Source organism: Pundamilia nyererei, unplaced genomic scaffold, assembly GCF_000239375.1.
Source record: "Pundamilia nyererei isolate P.nyererei 1_Seehausen unplaced genomic scaffold, PunNye1.0 scaffold00012, whole genome shotgun sequence".
Classification (NCBI taxonomy): domain Eukaryota; kingdom Metazoa; phylum Chordata; class Actinopteri; order Cichliformes; family Cichlidae; genus Pundamilia; species Pundamilia nyererei.
In genome coordinates, this window is record NW_005187413.1 from 3,880,418 (window position 1) to 3,896,500 (window position 16,083).

General features: G+C 38.1%; 3 protein-coding genes across 3 annotated transcripts in view; all 3 read right to left on the reverse strand.

Moving 5' to 3' along the window:
* Nucleotides 1-2,764, reverse strand: part of edem1 (ER degradation enhancer, mannosidase alpha-like 1) — an 11,508-nt gene extending 8,744 nt beyond the window's left edge. Inside the window, exon 1 of the mRNA XM_005724529.2 lies at nt 1,880-2,764. Coding sequence (XP_005724586.1) covers nt 1,880-2,343 — 464 coding nt within the window. The 5' untranslated portion in view covers nt 2,344-2,764. The remainder of the gene's footprint in view (nt 1-1,879) is intronic.
* A 2,032-nt stretch (nt 2,765-4,796) lies between these two features.
* Nucleotides 4,797-10,150, reverse strand: arl8ba (ADP-ribosylation factor-like 8Ba). The gene is made up of 7 exons (XM_005724530.1): nt 9,838-10,150; nt 6,894-6,974; nt 6,731-6,804; nt 6,542-6,635; nt 6,345-6,412; nt 5,850-5,920; nt 4,797-5,755 (listed from the first exon to the last, which is right to left on the reverse strand). Exons 1-7 carry the CDS (start codon nt 9,958-9,960, stop codon nt 5,706-5,708), a joined length of 561 nt encoding a protein of 186 aa, XP_005724587.1. The 5' UTR covers nt 9,961-10,150; the 3' UTR covers nt 4,797-5,705.
* Nucleotides 10,151-10,531: 381 nt separating this feature from the next.
* Nucleotides 10,532-14,531, reverse strand: LOC102215028 (tumor necrosis factor receptor superfamily member 3-like). The gene is made up of 7 exons (XM_005724531.1): nt 14,411-14,531; nt 14,093-14,215; nt 13,866-13,997; nt 13,262-13,370; nt 13,103-13,173; nt 12,835-12,957; nt 10,532-11,315 (listed from the first exon to the last, which is right to left on the reverse strand). Exons 1-7 carry the CDS (start codon nt 14,517-14,519, stop codon nt 11,179-11,181), a joined length of 804 nt encoding a protein of 267 aa, XP_005724588.1. The 5' UTR covers nt 14,520-14,531; the 3' UTR covers nt 10,532-11,178.
* Nucleotides 14,532-16,083: the final 1,552 nt, after the last annotated feature.

A 16,083-nucleotide genomic window follows, 5' to 3' on the forward strand; every position in this document is an offset into this window, starting at 1 on the left:
GGTGGCTGGCTGCTTCCCAAACAAATACACATGTGCGGCTTGGCACTTGTGCTGTACGTAACAAGTCACGTGAGGTGACGCTGCGGCTGTGATTGGTTAGGCTCTGCGCTACTTAATTTGGATTGGCTGTTCTTTTTTTTTCTTTTTTTTCTTTTTTTAAAGAGGACAAGAGCGGCGAGGTCTATCGCAATAGTTTAATTTTTCTATCGAGAAAAAGTTATATCGCGATACATATCGTTATCGTTCTATCGCCCAGCTCTACCATTAAGTAGGGATTTTTCTTCTGATTTGACAACATAAACAGTGTAGGACTGATAAGAGGGTATTAAAACATGAATACTTATTTATCAGTGCAGCTCACAACAGGGCAACTCAAAATTATTAATTATAAAATAATTTGCAGATAATCATCGATCATTTTGGTGTCATGAAAAGGAACCAGCCATTAAAAATGATAAAATCCCTTCTTGTCTTAGAAAACACTTGAGAAAGTCCCTCCCCCCCCCACACACAAAATTTCTCTTAATGTTAGTGATATATCTCAAAACTTTTTCTGATACAGCTGACTGATTGAGGAAATCTATTCTGCCTTGAACCATAAAGCTCTTGAACGCATCACAGAAGAGGAAAGGAGTCAGAGATGCTGCCTTATCAGCATAATTTTCTGCATCAGATAGTCTTGATATTGGCTATATCAGTGCTATGCACAAACACATTTACACTTTTTGTCCAGTTTTCTGACAGTTTTCTTTACAGTGGTAATAATTCTTGCATTGCGAATGCATCCTGTAATGTTTTTGTATGGGGATCACCCTTTGCACTACCTACACTTTAGCATACCTCACACATCATACTAGTTGCATATCTTACAACAGGGACATCTCTCATTAGTGAGGTACCATCTATTCGCTTTTGTAGTTTTGCACAACCTTTGGTTACTCCATTATAATATTCCTCTAGTTTCCCTATTCAAATCTGTATTTGGTGGCTTTTGTGTTTAATGCTCTGTCATTCACAAGCTACTAAATGTCAAAATTTCCTTTGAGAACAATGAAGTATCTAGTTGTAGTTCTGCGTGTAGTTCCAGCTGAAGGGAAAACCTGTTACAGTTTGAAAAGCATTGTTTCTTTTAAAGGGACTGAAGGGAAAGCTGATGGATAGCACTGCTGACTCAGCAGTGGCAGATATGATCACAACTGCATCAGTAAGTAAGTTTTTAATTAAACAAAGTTTAAATGATTTGGAAAACTATAGCAGGCTTTGGAGCTTTTTGCTCAGTATCAGACTCAGTTTTGGAGAAACAAGACTGTAGACTAAATCTCTCCAGGATCTAGAGGCTTTGTCAGAAAACAAACAAGTATATGTCACCCAACCTCGGAAATAACACTTACTGATTAATTCAAGACAAACATGAGGGTAAAATAGTTGTTTCACTCCGTTTTTCTTAAACTATACATTTTCTTGAGATCATTTGATTTCATAATTTTGAATATGTTATGAAGAAAAACAGGCTATACTTCACAGAAACCCACAGGATCCCTGTTAAGACTCTTTAAGCTTGGAAAGTACAGGACTGTTCAGTGAGAGTCATCTGACCTAGGCTGGCATTGCCACAAAATAATAAGAATTATGTAAATGCTTTCTATTTAGAGAAAACATGGTTTGAACTCTCCTCCGGTTCCCACTTGTAAACCCTGACCCGTTCTTGAGTGATTCTTGAGCAGCGACATTTTACTACAAGCCAGTTTGATTACAACTGCATGCAAACTGCAATGTGCAGAAGACAGTTAAGATAACTGAGCGCCTGGAAGCGTGAACTGCATTTCACAGTAGCAGGTCCAGTCAGTTCAGGTAATCGGGGTAACAGTGAATGACTCACGGGTTTTGCACGTCTGGACCCCTCCCTTCACAGTCAATTGGATTCAGCTCGTCCTCGGGAAAGGCATATTTCATATAATTGTCATATCCGAAGTAGAACATTTCTTTGGCCATGTCTTTCATTTTGGCCTTTAGTGTGTCCGGGAAAGAGCTGTATCTCCGCACGTACTCGTCCTTGTTGCCATCGAAGAAGCTCAGGTAGGACCTCTTTGGGGACTCCTCTCCCGCCGACGCACAGGTGGTCTCCGTCTCTTCATATCTGGGGCCGTGTATTCGTTCAGACCACGAGTTATCTCGCGGCTCGGTCTCCTTTTCCTCCCTGAACAGCAAGTCCAGTTTGTGCAAATTGAAACCGAGATGGAAGTTGAACCCCCAGCTAGGTCCCAGTCCGAAAGCTAGCCACAGCATGCAGCTGAGAGACAGTCTCAATACGACAAGACCAACAAGTATTGACCTCCATTGCATCTTTGCCCCGCGTCGGTCTTGAAACGCATAGTTTAAGTCCACATACCTCAGAGGGATGACCAACTGTCAGCCCGCTGTTTGTCCGGCTGAACTACAGGCGAGAAGGGGTTGTGGAAGTGAGTCCGCCTCGCATTTCCTGTCAACAAACCAGCTCCTCCCACATCCTGATAGGCGATTGGTGTCGCGTCAGCGGGTTCTACTAGTGATTGGTCGTAGAGATGTCAATCTCGACGGTGCGTTTCGTGGCATTCCAGATTTGTACGCCAATAAGAAAGAGCCACAAGAGTGAAACATTTAGTTTTCAAACCGAGAAATTATTTACATTTCGAAAGATGTAAAGTTGGAAAGGTCAATTAAATGTAAATATATTGGAAAAAAAGGGGGAAAAATGAACATTTTGTTCTATATCTTTAAATGCTTTCAAAGATCCCCAGAATTAATACGCTCTTTTTATTGGTTAACAAGCCATCAATTAGAACATTATCGTAATTAAATGGTAAAAAAAAAATTAAAAAAAATAAAGCTGTTTTGACTTATCCGCTGAATACGAGCTGCAGAGCAACTCAACCACAACAAATACTATATGCATACAAGCACATGGCTTTGACCGTATGTAGGACCTTGTACCTGATTTTACTGTATTACTACACTAAGTGAGTATGCTGACCTGTAAACCCTACCAAGGGTCACCTGATATAGATCTGATCACAGGTATAATAGGCTAGGTAATTGATAACAGCTATGTAGAGCTTTTTGGTATGTAGTCATGGCAAAAAAAGAAAAGTATATCCTGAGGTTTTACATCCATCCATCCATTCGCTTCCGCTTATCCTTTTTCAGGGTCGCGGGGGGCGCTGGAGCCTATCCCAGCTGTCATAGGGCGAGAGGCGGGGTACACCCTGGACAGGTCGCCAGTCTGTCGCAGGGCCAACACACAGGGACAGACAACCATTCACACTCACATTCACTCGCACATTCACACCTAGTGACAATTTGGATTAATCAATTAACCTATCCCCACAAGCTGCATGTCTTTGGTTTTACATATTAGAATATAATAATAACAATAATGAAAAACTGCTCCTTAGCAGTTCTTTAAACTGGGTCAATACAACCGCAGATGAATTTCAAAACATGCAATATTACATCATGTCATTATTTTTTTCACAAAAACTAAACCAAAATGCAGAAGCAGTGTGTGAATAAGTAAATAAATACACCCTTACTGCTTCCATAGGAATTAAGAGGGAAAGTTTCAACAAGGTGTTCATAATCAAATGCACTTGTTTAACTGATCATTAGAAAGTGTGAGCACCTCTATTAAAGCAAAGGTTTTGGCAAGTACATTGATTGATTTGGCAGACTAACAAATATAAAGAAATTAATCAACAATAATGTTAAAGAAGTAACTGTTGCTGAAGATCATTTCCAAATAATCTCACGCAAATTCACCCAACAGTCAAACGATATAACGCCAAGAGAAACTGCAAAAGACACCTCAGACTCTGCAGTACTCAGTTATGATGTCAAATATAAAAGTTCATGACAGTACAATTTTTTTTTTAAAAGACGGAACAAATAAAGTTTGTTTATAAGGGTTCCCATGACCTAGGTTTGCAACATTACAGCTGAACAAAACACAAGATTTCTGGAACAATGTCCTTTAGATAGATAAGACCAACATGGAATTGTTGGCCCTGCACAGCACTACGTTTGACAAAAGTCAAAAACCCTACACCAACTGCCAAACTGTTGTTATCACCTGTTGGCTGGTGATAACTTGGAATAGTTTCGCAGCCACAGGAACGTAGTATTCTCTGAGTCAACCATGATCTCTTCAATACGCTAAAGTATTTAGAGTCAAATGTGAAGTCGGCGGTCTAACACGTAAGACTTGGCTGAAACTGGGTCATGCGACAGCAGCAAACCTACAGCAGAGTGGCTGAAAAAGGATCAAGGTGTTGCAATGGGATCTTAAGAGATTTGTACATAGGCACATGCAGGCAAACCTTTATAAAGACAAAGATCCTCCGCAACAATGATGAAGTCACACAGAAAATAGTTACTTCAGGATAATACTTTTTAAAGTTGTTCTAAAAGCTGCTGAATCATGGCGTGTAATTAGTTTTCACACTCCTGCATTTCGGCTTAGTTTTTGTTAAATAAATAACGACACAGTGCAACATGTCATGTTTTGTAGTTCATCTGAGGTTGTATTGACCTTATTTTAAGACCTGCTAAGGAGATTATTTTTATCCTGTCCTGATACATAAATTCTTTCCACTGAAAGAGGGTGCACCTTCTTTTTACCATGACTGTAGTACTTCATATAAAAGAGCATATTAATGTTTTCCCCCACCCCCATACAGTGACTGTTGTTTTGATGAGTACATTCTGTTCAACTAGGTAGAATATCAAACCAAAGGACAAGAGAAAAACAAAACAAAACAGTGTTTAAATTAAAAAGCATGCCTTTTTTATTCTAGAATACATTGAAGTGGTGTTTTTATGATGTTACTGTAGGCACACCTTGCATGCTGCTTTGCTTCAGAGAAGAGACACTGCACAAGGCACTTTAAATCCTGCCTCTCTCTCAGCTTTGAGGCAGCACAAAAGGACATTGTTCCACTGAGGCTAATTACAAATAGAGGCCAATATGAACCACACAACCCCATACAGCGTTGCTTTTAGTACATTCAGAACTTTAAATAGAATCATATATTCATACACACACATCCCATTTCAGTAAAAATCATACTAGCTTGATATTTTTTACAGATCTGCTTCAACTGACTTGCTTAAATGCGCATTTTCTAAAACAACTGGCACATCTTTGAAAGGAGAAAACCTGATCAAGGGAAGGCTGACAGTCAAGATGATCACAGAGCCGAGCTAGGCAGAAAGAGGGAAACCTGCGTGTTCACATCAGCCGTTTCTAAGCATCATACCTGACTGTCTGAAGAACCTCATCATACTGTGAGATCTGTTGAACTGAATAAACCCTCCTAGAAGAAGATGATGTTACAAGCTACCTGGCAGCATCAACTGTGTAATGCCTGAAGACACAAAAAGGTAGCTTAAAAATAGTTTCTCACTCCTAATTAAAGTACAGCTTTACAAGATGTATAATGCCAATTTCTTTCTTAAAGTTCGGTACCAGAATTGTTGTAGTGCATTGTTGGGATTTGTTTAAGAATATTAAAAAAAAGGTAAAATGCAAAAAAAAAAAAAAAGTCACACAAGCAAAACAGTGCAGCACGGTGAAGTGCAGGTGAGGATACGACTGTACATCATTGCAGAGTGATGAGGGTGTGACATGACGGTAACAGGGCAATAACAGCTGGAAAACAACTTGGGTTTTTTCAGCTCCTGCGTGACTTTGAGTGCTGGATGAGCCACTGAAGTGTGATATCTGCAAATAAATGCATAAATAGAAATATGCAGGGTCAGATTTAGTACTGCAACAAAGAAATCAAACGATTGTAAGAAATAATGCCACAACTTACCAATGTTGTCTTTCTCTTTGCAGGAAATAGAGTAACAGCATATCTCCCTGTCCTGTATAGCTGACAGATTCCTAGAAAGGTAAAGAATAGTTATTTATATATAACCAATCCCTACATTTTAAGACAATTTAATTTAAAGTAAAGGTACATAGAGCAGATTTATTCCCCTTTCACCAGTCAGCCATACAAGCCCTGCAATGGCCCTAAAAGAAACCCAGGGGGCGTCCACACCACAGTTTGAAAATGACAGCGTTAAAGTAGTACTAGTAAGAGTCTCAGCACATTTTTGACAACTTGACAGGAGAGGAAACCAGTAAGATTACAGCTGGATATAAATAAAGACAGTTCCCCTTTACCAAGAGATATACATGAGAAAAGCATCCTAACGGTTCTTTAAAAAACAAAACGAGATGAAAAACTGCGAACACGTCTGATATTAAGAACCTACAATGCACTGATGAAAAGTTGAAATGCCTTCAAGATTTTTCCACTTACATTTTCTCAATGAGCTGCTTCTCGTCTAGTGCAGTGGGGAGATCCCTTTTGTTACCCAGTACCAAAACCTAAAAAAGGGCAGGTTAAATTTGAACTCTGAAACTCCAGTGGAGTAATCCAGAGAAGTCACACACAGATCTCTGTTACTGCTTCTGAAATCACACAAATATCTAAATTGGTTTAAGTGGAACACTTACGGGAATTCCTTGCAACTGAGGTTTGTCTAATAAATTATGAAGCTCATTTCTCGATGCCTCCACCTTTTCTCGATCTGCAGCGTCAACCATGTACCTTGACAAGATCAAAATCAAAATTAGTCATCATTTAACAACAATAGTGTTTGTTTTATGAAACAAAAGGTATGAAAGGCAGTCGGGGATACTCACACGATTGCATTAACTCCCCGACAGTAACGCTCCCACATGCTCCTGAACCTCGGCTGCCCTCCTATATCCCAGATCTACAGAATTAAGACCAAACCTTTAGATAACTTTTCCTAAAACCACTCTGGGGATGGGTTTTGTTTTACCAGTTAGATTAAAACTGAACCTTGATCGTGACATTTCCTTTAGTGACCTTCCTCATGTTGAACCCGACTGTAGGAATCATATCTTCACTGAAATGCCCAGACTGAAAGGAAAGACAAGTTTATCATTTATTAAAAGAAAAAAAAAAAACAGTAATTTCAAATGCACATTTTACAACATCTGCACTATATAACCAAGTATAACAGCGCAACTGGTCACTCACATATATACTGCATGTGTGCTGCACTGATTAACTTCCTTAAAAAAACAGGAGTCATATACATTAAGCTGTGTGCTTATAAGAAATGCATAGCAACATGCTGCATGGAAATACACGCTGCGGATTACAAATTAAGTGGCAGTTCTAAGAAACGTTTATAAGTTTTTACATTTAAACTTCAAGTGACCTTTAACAAGCAATTTATAACTTATGGTAGCTTATGAAAGCGTGACTGACATAACGGCATCCTAAGGTAAAACCACAGCTTTAATGTTTAACGTTGTTTTTGATTCATTCATGAGGAATAATCCAATCATAAAAGTGTTTTCACTGAGTCTTTATTGCAAAGGAGGAAGGGACTATAAAAAGTAAAACATTCAAAGTTGACTCTAATTTGAGTATCATAAAAGAAAAAAATAAACAGAGTGAATCATTTTATTGAAATGACAATAAAATAAAACGTTTAGGTTTTTTGTGATTGGCCTTTTGTTAATGCTTTGTGTAAACTGCAGTGGAAAGAAAAATGTGTTTGTGTATGAAAAATCAGTGGAATTTCCCTTTTAAGTTCACAAGCTGCAGATATCCTTCTCCATGCTTCGTGAACCTGCACTGCCGGGTGCACGAACATTTCACAGCACATGACTCGCCAGAGTCACCTGACAAAGCTAAGTGGAAATGAGTGAACGGTCTTATGACTGAGAAAGGCGGAACCACCCCTGCATAACTACTCATGAACTCTATTGTTAGTGTCTGGTAGGGTATTTTTTTCATTTACTCAGCGTAAAGGAAGGGGAAGAGTACGTTCCAACCCCAAAAACCTTGATATCACCAGATAAGTGTGGGCACCAAAGAAAATTTCTATAGAGATGTCGTCTTCTTCGCAGTAAATGCCTGATAAAAATCGGTTTTTTTCAGCACGCATATAACCTCAGCACAATTCAGTGTTTCTTTTAAGTGTTTCAACTGTGCAAGTCGGAGTCTTTAGAAAGAATTACTTTCACTTTAACCTAATTTAATAAATATATTCTTTAAAAAAAAATAAAAAATTTCACAACTTCCAGTAGCCTGAGTGTTTGCGTAACAAAAAGGACCAACACATAAATATACAATGTATAAAACTGAGCTCACATAATAGTAGAATACCAATATTGAATTAGTGGCCGTAGCAAATAAATGATTGAGAATTTTTTTGAAAGCAGAGGTTATACATCATCAATACACTGACTATCACCTAGTAAAACTGATTAAAAACATAAAAATACACCAGCCAGAAACCAGAATGCCAAGGTTTAGCAGAGGAAGTGCATACTTGTTTTTAACTCTGGCAGCGTAGATAAACATCTCAAGTGCACAAATGTTTTTAAAGAGCTTCCTCTAACATCCCGGCAACATATCTCTTTGAAAATTGATTACTCATCCATACTTTTGATAACAACTGTTACATAAACACACACAAGATGCACATTAGACAAAAGTACAGAATGAATCCTGACTGATCTGAAGCTATTTCGTTTTAAGACGAAAGGCTGCACCAATCAGACCTTGCCTACACCAGATACATTTAATCTGATTGGTTATCTGACAGCTGATGGAGTAAAAGGCATGCCTGCCATCTGTTGCCACACTCACTAGGGCCCCATATGTGAAACTAAAACAACCAAAGGTTAGGGGGAAAAAAGAAAGAAACCCATTTTAGCAATAATAAGGCAACCTGGATTGCCCCACCAGTCTTTGAGAAATAACTGCAAAGTTACATGAGAAACCAACACCCCTACCAAGAAGCTACAATCTGCTGTTGTGTTTTTGTGTCTTTTTTACATGAGTGCAAAAATGTCTTCTCCTTTTGTTTACGTGTGCTTGACTTAAGTGCAGTGTTAATCTAGTCCCTTTTTTAGATGTGTCATGGAAATCTGACACTGCTTTATAATCTCACATTTAAGCATTAATGCTACAGAAACTGAGAAGCTGACTTTTATAAATACAAGAAAATAAATATAAAAAATAAAGAAGATAACCCACCCAGACTCTGTTAGTTGTCCTCATGATTTTGGAAACCAGTCGTGCCAAAAAGTGATTTGTGTGTTTATGTTTTTATGTGCAATATATTTGCTTATATTGGTAAAAAGGTTGGAGTCGGGATCATTTTCAAAGGGGTTATTTATTTAAAAGGAAGAAGAAGAAGAAGAAATTACCTGTAGAATATGTTATGTTATAGATGAAATAAATATATGAAATAAAAAAGTTATTGTGGTACATTTTTCACTGCCCAATTCATTTACATTAGTTTAAACACTCGCAATAATTTTTTGGCAGATCATCTCCTTTCACAGGACACCTGTACTACAATGACACATAAGTGATCTTTCCAGTTTGGCTGCACCGCTGTCAACAGTTACTGTCAGCGTGTTATTACGTTAACTTCCTGGTAACTAAAGCACTCCAGACAGCTTTTAACTCCTTCGTGTAAAACTATGTCAAATACTGCTTTTGAGCTTTGGAGTTTAGACCATAACACTGCATCCTACTAGCCGGTAAGTTGCAAAACTAAACAGCTAAATATAAAACAGCAACTCCTCTTGACTGCGGTGTGTGTTATGGATGCTGGCTCCACCAACAGAGCAAAGCACACCCCAGAGAACCGGACAGTGTTTAGCCCACTTCTAGCTTAGTAACCTCTATGCAATTATGCGAGTTAAGGCTGTTAGCCGTATCCTAGCAAGGCGGCTAGTAGCAGCTGGAGACTTACAGCGATCACGTTTACAAATGTTGTTTTCCCCGAGTACTGCAGGCCGACCAGCGTCAACTCCATCTCCTCCTTCCAAAACAGAGACTTGATCCAGTCCAAAAGCCGGTTTATTAGTGCAAGCATCTTGAGGTCGGTGGTCAGCGCTCCCCTGATGGTGGTACCTGTTTCGTCTCCCTCCCTGTCAGATGTGCCGTTTTTCCAGTGGGGAAGCGAAGAGGGACAAAAGCAGCTGTCATATGACCGATCAGCCAAAACGTGCTCATCAGCGCCTCCGCAGGGACGCAGAAGAAGTGCACCCTTTGTGTAACGCCCACTGTTTGCGTTCTTTTTGTCAATAAGAACTTTTTATGAACAAAAAAACAACAGTCACACGTTTATTATAGCATATCCCGGCCTGCACGTCACAGCAACACTACAACAACCACTGCCACTGAAGGTGAGACATTGAATAATGTCACTTAATATATATATATATATATATATATATATATATATGCAATATGAAAATGAAGAACTATGATAACATATATTAAATAAATTATCTTAAAAACTAGAAACACAATTCACAACTCTAGTATTGCAGCATGATAACAGAAAAAATATATAAAAAATAATTAATATTTATAAAACAGTCATTATGCAGTTACAAAAGAAATATATATTCATAAAAGAAACAAACATGTGCTGTTGCAATTAATAGATATCCAGTTGGAGCTTGACTGTTAAAGACAGCTTTTGACAAACTTTAACAATGTTTTAAAAAGCAGTTCTTGTAACGACAAAATGTGTGCAGATTTTTCATTAATCATATAATAGATCAACAAAGGAAAAATGACTAAAACCATTTAATTTATTCTGATTACAATTTATCTGTTTTGCTATACTACAGAAACAAAATAAACCAACCAGATTTGTTTTCGTTTGTAGAATTTCTTTAACTCTACCTACCTAAAACATTCCCAATAGTGTGTTTATTTGCAGTATAATAAGCATAAAAAACTTGTGTAGCTCATCTGTAACTCATCCCAGAAGGGCACAAACTGCAAGGCCCACCTCAGGGACGAACACATGTGTTACAGACCAAACTGCAATACCCCTGAATATTCAGCAAGAAATCATCTATTTCAAGTATAGACTTGAGATAAACTCATTACCACATCAAAGTGAGGTTTTAAATATGAATCCATACATATGTGTTTCTGCTTAAGTCATGCTAAAGATCAAAAGGAATCATCAAGTCTGTTCTACAAATGTTTTTCACTTTCCCTTCTAGATCCTGTGCACTGATGTCAAGCAAGATAATTTTTAGCATACTGGCTGTAATTGAACAGAGTTATAATATCATCTTAAAATAATGCTTTCTAGATCACAAATGTCACTGTCCTTGGATCCATCCTGGACAAACTGAAGCCCGCTCTCTTCCTTTGGTAGGTGAAAGTCACTGATGTTAGTAGGAACAGCCAGCATGGGTTTGTGGTCTAAAGCAGGGAGAGAATTATTACCATCAATGATTTAGTTGAAATATGACATTATTTCCTCGCTGCACACCTACGCATTCGATAATAAACATCACACATTTCATTGCTGCCACCCCCATTTTCCACTTCACTTCCACTTCATTTTCCATTTTCCAAGTCACAGGAGTTTTCTGATTTGATCACCAAAATGCAAAATTTTAGGCAAACAAAGGCAGATTTATTGTAAACATTTCACTCCTGTGAAATAGAAACATCAGAGAGGAGTCGATCCAAAGTGTTGCTGCAAATTAGTGACTTTCCATGTAACTAAAGTATAATACACTGAGCTCCATCCATTGCCTTACAGATGTTCTATAGTGCAATTTGTTTTAAACAAATAAGTGGCATAACCTTAATCACTTTTCATAGTGAGAAATGGGAGCAAGATAAGCAGACTTTGACGTTTTTGACAGAAGGACATCATGGCTAGAGTTTGACTATCCATCAGCTTTGTAACTGTATTAAAGGTTTTATCACAATATGCTCAACTTTTTTTCAAAAAAGTTATGTGACTTTTAAGACTAACCTTTAATTATTATTAACTTAATGAGAGGTTTGGTTATTTTAATATTCCCAAACCAGACTTAAAACATGTCCAGCTTAATTTAGGGGTTTTTTGCCCTGTAGTGGACACCATGCACACAAGGGTTTGAATGTCTTTAATGTAAGACACAACTCATCTATCCATCCATCCATCCATCCATCCATCCATCCATCCATTTTTCCTCTTGCTTATCCAAGAAGTGGGCACAGCTAACAGATATATTTATAAAAACTTCCCACTTTATAAACTACATTAATGCAACTGTTAATTTGTGCTACAGAATTTTTGTATTTATGTGTTTGACTAAATCTGCCTTAGAGGATTTCTAAAAAGAAGAAGAAGAAAAGGAGTGTCACATGTGCACAATTTAACTGAGTACATCCTGATTCTGCTCTTATAGGCTATCAGATTATATTCCAATGTAAATCAATATTTTTTCAGTAAACTGGCATATATATAGTACAGTGATGATCATAATATCACTATAGCATGATGTTCACTACAGTTGCATTTTCACTCCTGTCAAAGATGTTGTGAACTTGTGAGAAGTGTCCCTCTGGACAGACTTTGCAGGCAAATATTATAGTGTCCAGTAATTGACTACTATAGTAGTTGTAGTGCATTAAAGTTCTATAGCCAACTGCCACCGTGGGAATTTAGATGAGTCCTTTTATCTGATGATCTGCATTTGAATCTTTTTTTTTCTACTGTTGATACGTCACAAAAATATATGAAAATAATTCTGGGAAGTTCCCCTTATGATGGTATTTTTTAAAAAGAGCAGTAGCAGTGATATTTAGGTTGAGTCACATCAATTTCTTCTGTTAATGAATACTTATTTTGATTGTTTAAATGCCACATGTGGTTTTTGGAAGGAAATCTGCCCATGCCAGTGATTCCACTTTGACATACTGATATGATTTTCCATGAACTTACTTGCTGTGTGAATCCTTAGGTACTTTATACATGTGTAGGACATGAACAGAAAGAGGCTGAGAGACAGCAAAATGACACTAATGCCAAGGATCACATGAATGAAGTCTCCACCGTCTTTGGGCCCTGGTGAAAAGTCAAATCATAGTTAAGTTTCTTGATTGCAGCATATTGTCACTATGTTCTGTTGTCGTGTATCACAAGTGTTACATGCTGAGCAATCAACAAATTACAGCCTGTGTCAATAAAATGTGTGAATATGTGTACATACCGGGTCTGTCACAAATTGAGTCGTGTGTCCTGTTCCCTGGAAACCTTTCAGGAAACCCCAGCACGCTGCACCTGTTTAGCACAAAGCTTTTACATCACTGGCATGTTCACAACTTCTTTTACTTATCACTGCAGCAGAAGCTGTTTAAATCGATCTTACTGTGTCAGTGGTTTGCAGTCATTCGTTTGCACATCGAAATATTGTTTTTCGCCACATATGGCTTCACACTGATACGAATATTCTATCACCCTTGCATTCGAGGAGACGACTGGAATAAAGAAAGAAATACTATTTCAGTAAACATGAAAGATACTTTGGGGGGGACATTTGTGGTTATAGGGTGACAGATTTTGTCAGCTTTGGAGATCCTGTGATTTATCGTCAGTTTCCGCCGTGAGGTCAGTCATGAGTCTAGTGATGAGGTTTTATGAGTATATATCTGATGACATATAGTAAGGACTGCAGCTTAAGACAAAAGGGAACTGAGCATTCACTCTTTGCTAAACACTCTTGACATTATGAACAGCTCCTCCTTCACCTGATCAGTAGGCTCAGGTTGAACAGCAGATGTGGAATAAAATTACAAATTAAAAAAAATTCTTTCACATGGATCTTTTTTAATCATGTAATAATAAACATGTCTTGACTTTTAAGGGATTAGTCTAAATATCCACAATTACACAGATGCAATAGTCAAACCAGTGTTTGTGGCAGGATATATATTTTACTCGTAGCTGTAAAAACTCAAAATGTCCATTCTTACCTGTCCTTTTTGGTTTCTCTCCTGTGACGCATTTGTCTTTCACACAAGTCGAACAGATGCTGTTGGAGCACAGGAAACCAGCGGCACAACTACAGGTTGCATTTGTGGTTGATGTACATTTCACAGCATAATCTGTAGACAGACAAGAATTGAAACCACTGAATTCAACACAATATTGCATCTTTTGCTAGTTCTGGTAAATGCCTTCTCAGCTTCTCTCAACTTACGCTGACATGTCTGACATTTTTCACATCTGTCAAAGAGGTTGGGAAGTTGTGAGAAATGTCCGTCTGGACAGGCTTTGCAGGCAGTTTGTTGTCTGTCAGAGCAAAACTCTTCTACATAAGTGCCTTTAAAACCAGGAAAAAGTTAAAATCAGCGACTTTCAGTATTTTTCAGTATTCTTGAACGAAAAAGTTCAGCTTAAACACATAATCTGATCATTACATCAAACAGATCACTACTGTAATAATTAGATCAAACTAATCAAAACATTAGATTGAAAGACACTCATCTGATTTTTAAAAAAGTTTGTTTTTTTTTACCTGGGGGACACTTGTTACAACACCGTCCACTCATCTGAGTCTGTTGATCACCGCAGCTTTTAACGCATCCTATAGTCCAAAAGGCCACAAATAATGCTATAAGTGCCATGGAGAGGTTCAAGTGAATCATTGTGTCCAGTGCTCTGTGTGCGCTTACAGGTTTTTATATCGGTGGCTGACGTCAGCATGACAGAGAGTGTGACTGTGTAGTCAGGAAGTGAAAGACCACTAGTAAATATAGATCACTTCACGAACACGCTAAACTGAAAAGAAATTTGCTTAGTTCAACTTTTTTTTAACTGCTGTAAATTTACCAGATTACTTGCTATTATATTTTATTTTATTGTACAATTGAACTGGATAAAGCTGTACTTCTAAGCTTATCTACAGTGAAGCTGTTGGATTTATCCAAAGCAGACAACATTTAATGCTTGTTGTCACCTCTAATATAAATCTTTCGTCTAAGAGACTTTCCTTTAAAAGCAAGTGTTGGAGGAGCTTGTTTTCGAACACATGCAAGAACGTCTCAAACACTCCTGAAATAATGTCACACTCTCACAAATGACAGGTGACAAATTTCATGTGACAGCCTCTTTGTGTTTATGACAGCTTCTTTCCTAGATTCCACTCCTCTGTGGTGCTCACTATGGCTGTACAATAGGTATACCTGTGTATTAGGTATACCTGTTAAATAGCTTGATGATGCAAATATCTAATCAGCCAATTAAATGGCAGCAACTCAATTTTGATACATAGACATGGTCAAGAAAACCTGGTGAAGTTAAAATCAAGCACCAGAATGTGTGAGAAAGGTCATTTAACTGACTTTGAACCTGAAATAGTTTTCGGAGCCTGACGGGTTGATCTGGGTATTTCAGAAACTTCTGATCTGCTGGGATTTTCCACACAACCATTTATAGGGTTGACAAATTTACAACCAAATTAAGAGCAACTCTGAAAGAACAACACATCCATTTTTGGACTATAGCAGCTGAAGATTACACCAGATGCTACTCTTCTCAGTTAAGAACAGAGGCTACAGTTCACAGGGGTTCACAAAAAGAAGATTGGAAAATCGTTACCTGGTCTGATGAGGCTTGATTCCTTCTGTATTGTTCAGATGGTACGGTCAGAATTCGGTGTAAACAACGTGAAAGGAATTATTCTGTCTTGTATCTACAGGTCAAGCTGGTGGTTATGCGATGTGCGGGGATTATGTTCTTGGCACACTTTGAGCCAAATACCAACTGAGCATAGTTTAAATGCCACAGCCATAGTGTTGCCGTAGTGTTGCTGCCTTTATAACCAGAGTGTACCCATCTTCTGCTGGCTGCATCCTACGGGATGATTTGCCATGTCACAAAGCTCAGCTCATCTTAATCTAGTTTCTTGAGCATGACAATGAGTTTATTGTATCTTTGGTATATGATGGAGCAAAATTCATATTATGGATGTTCAGCTGACAAATAACCTGCAGGAGGTTTTCCACAGTCCTTCACTGTGGGGCCAGGCAACATGTGCACGGCAACTTAAACATATGGAGGAACAATATGTTTAGCAATGAGTCCAGATTTTGTCTATGGAAACTGGCTTGTATGATTAATGTGTAGAGAAGATGCAAAGAACACTATGCTGATTGTGCGCATATAAAGTTTCCCTTTAGGTTTTTGGGG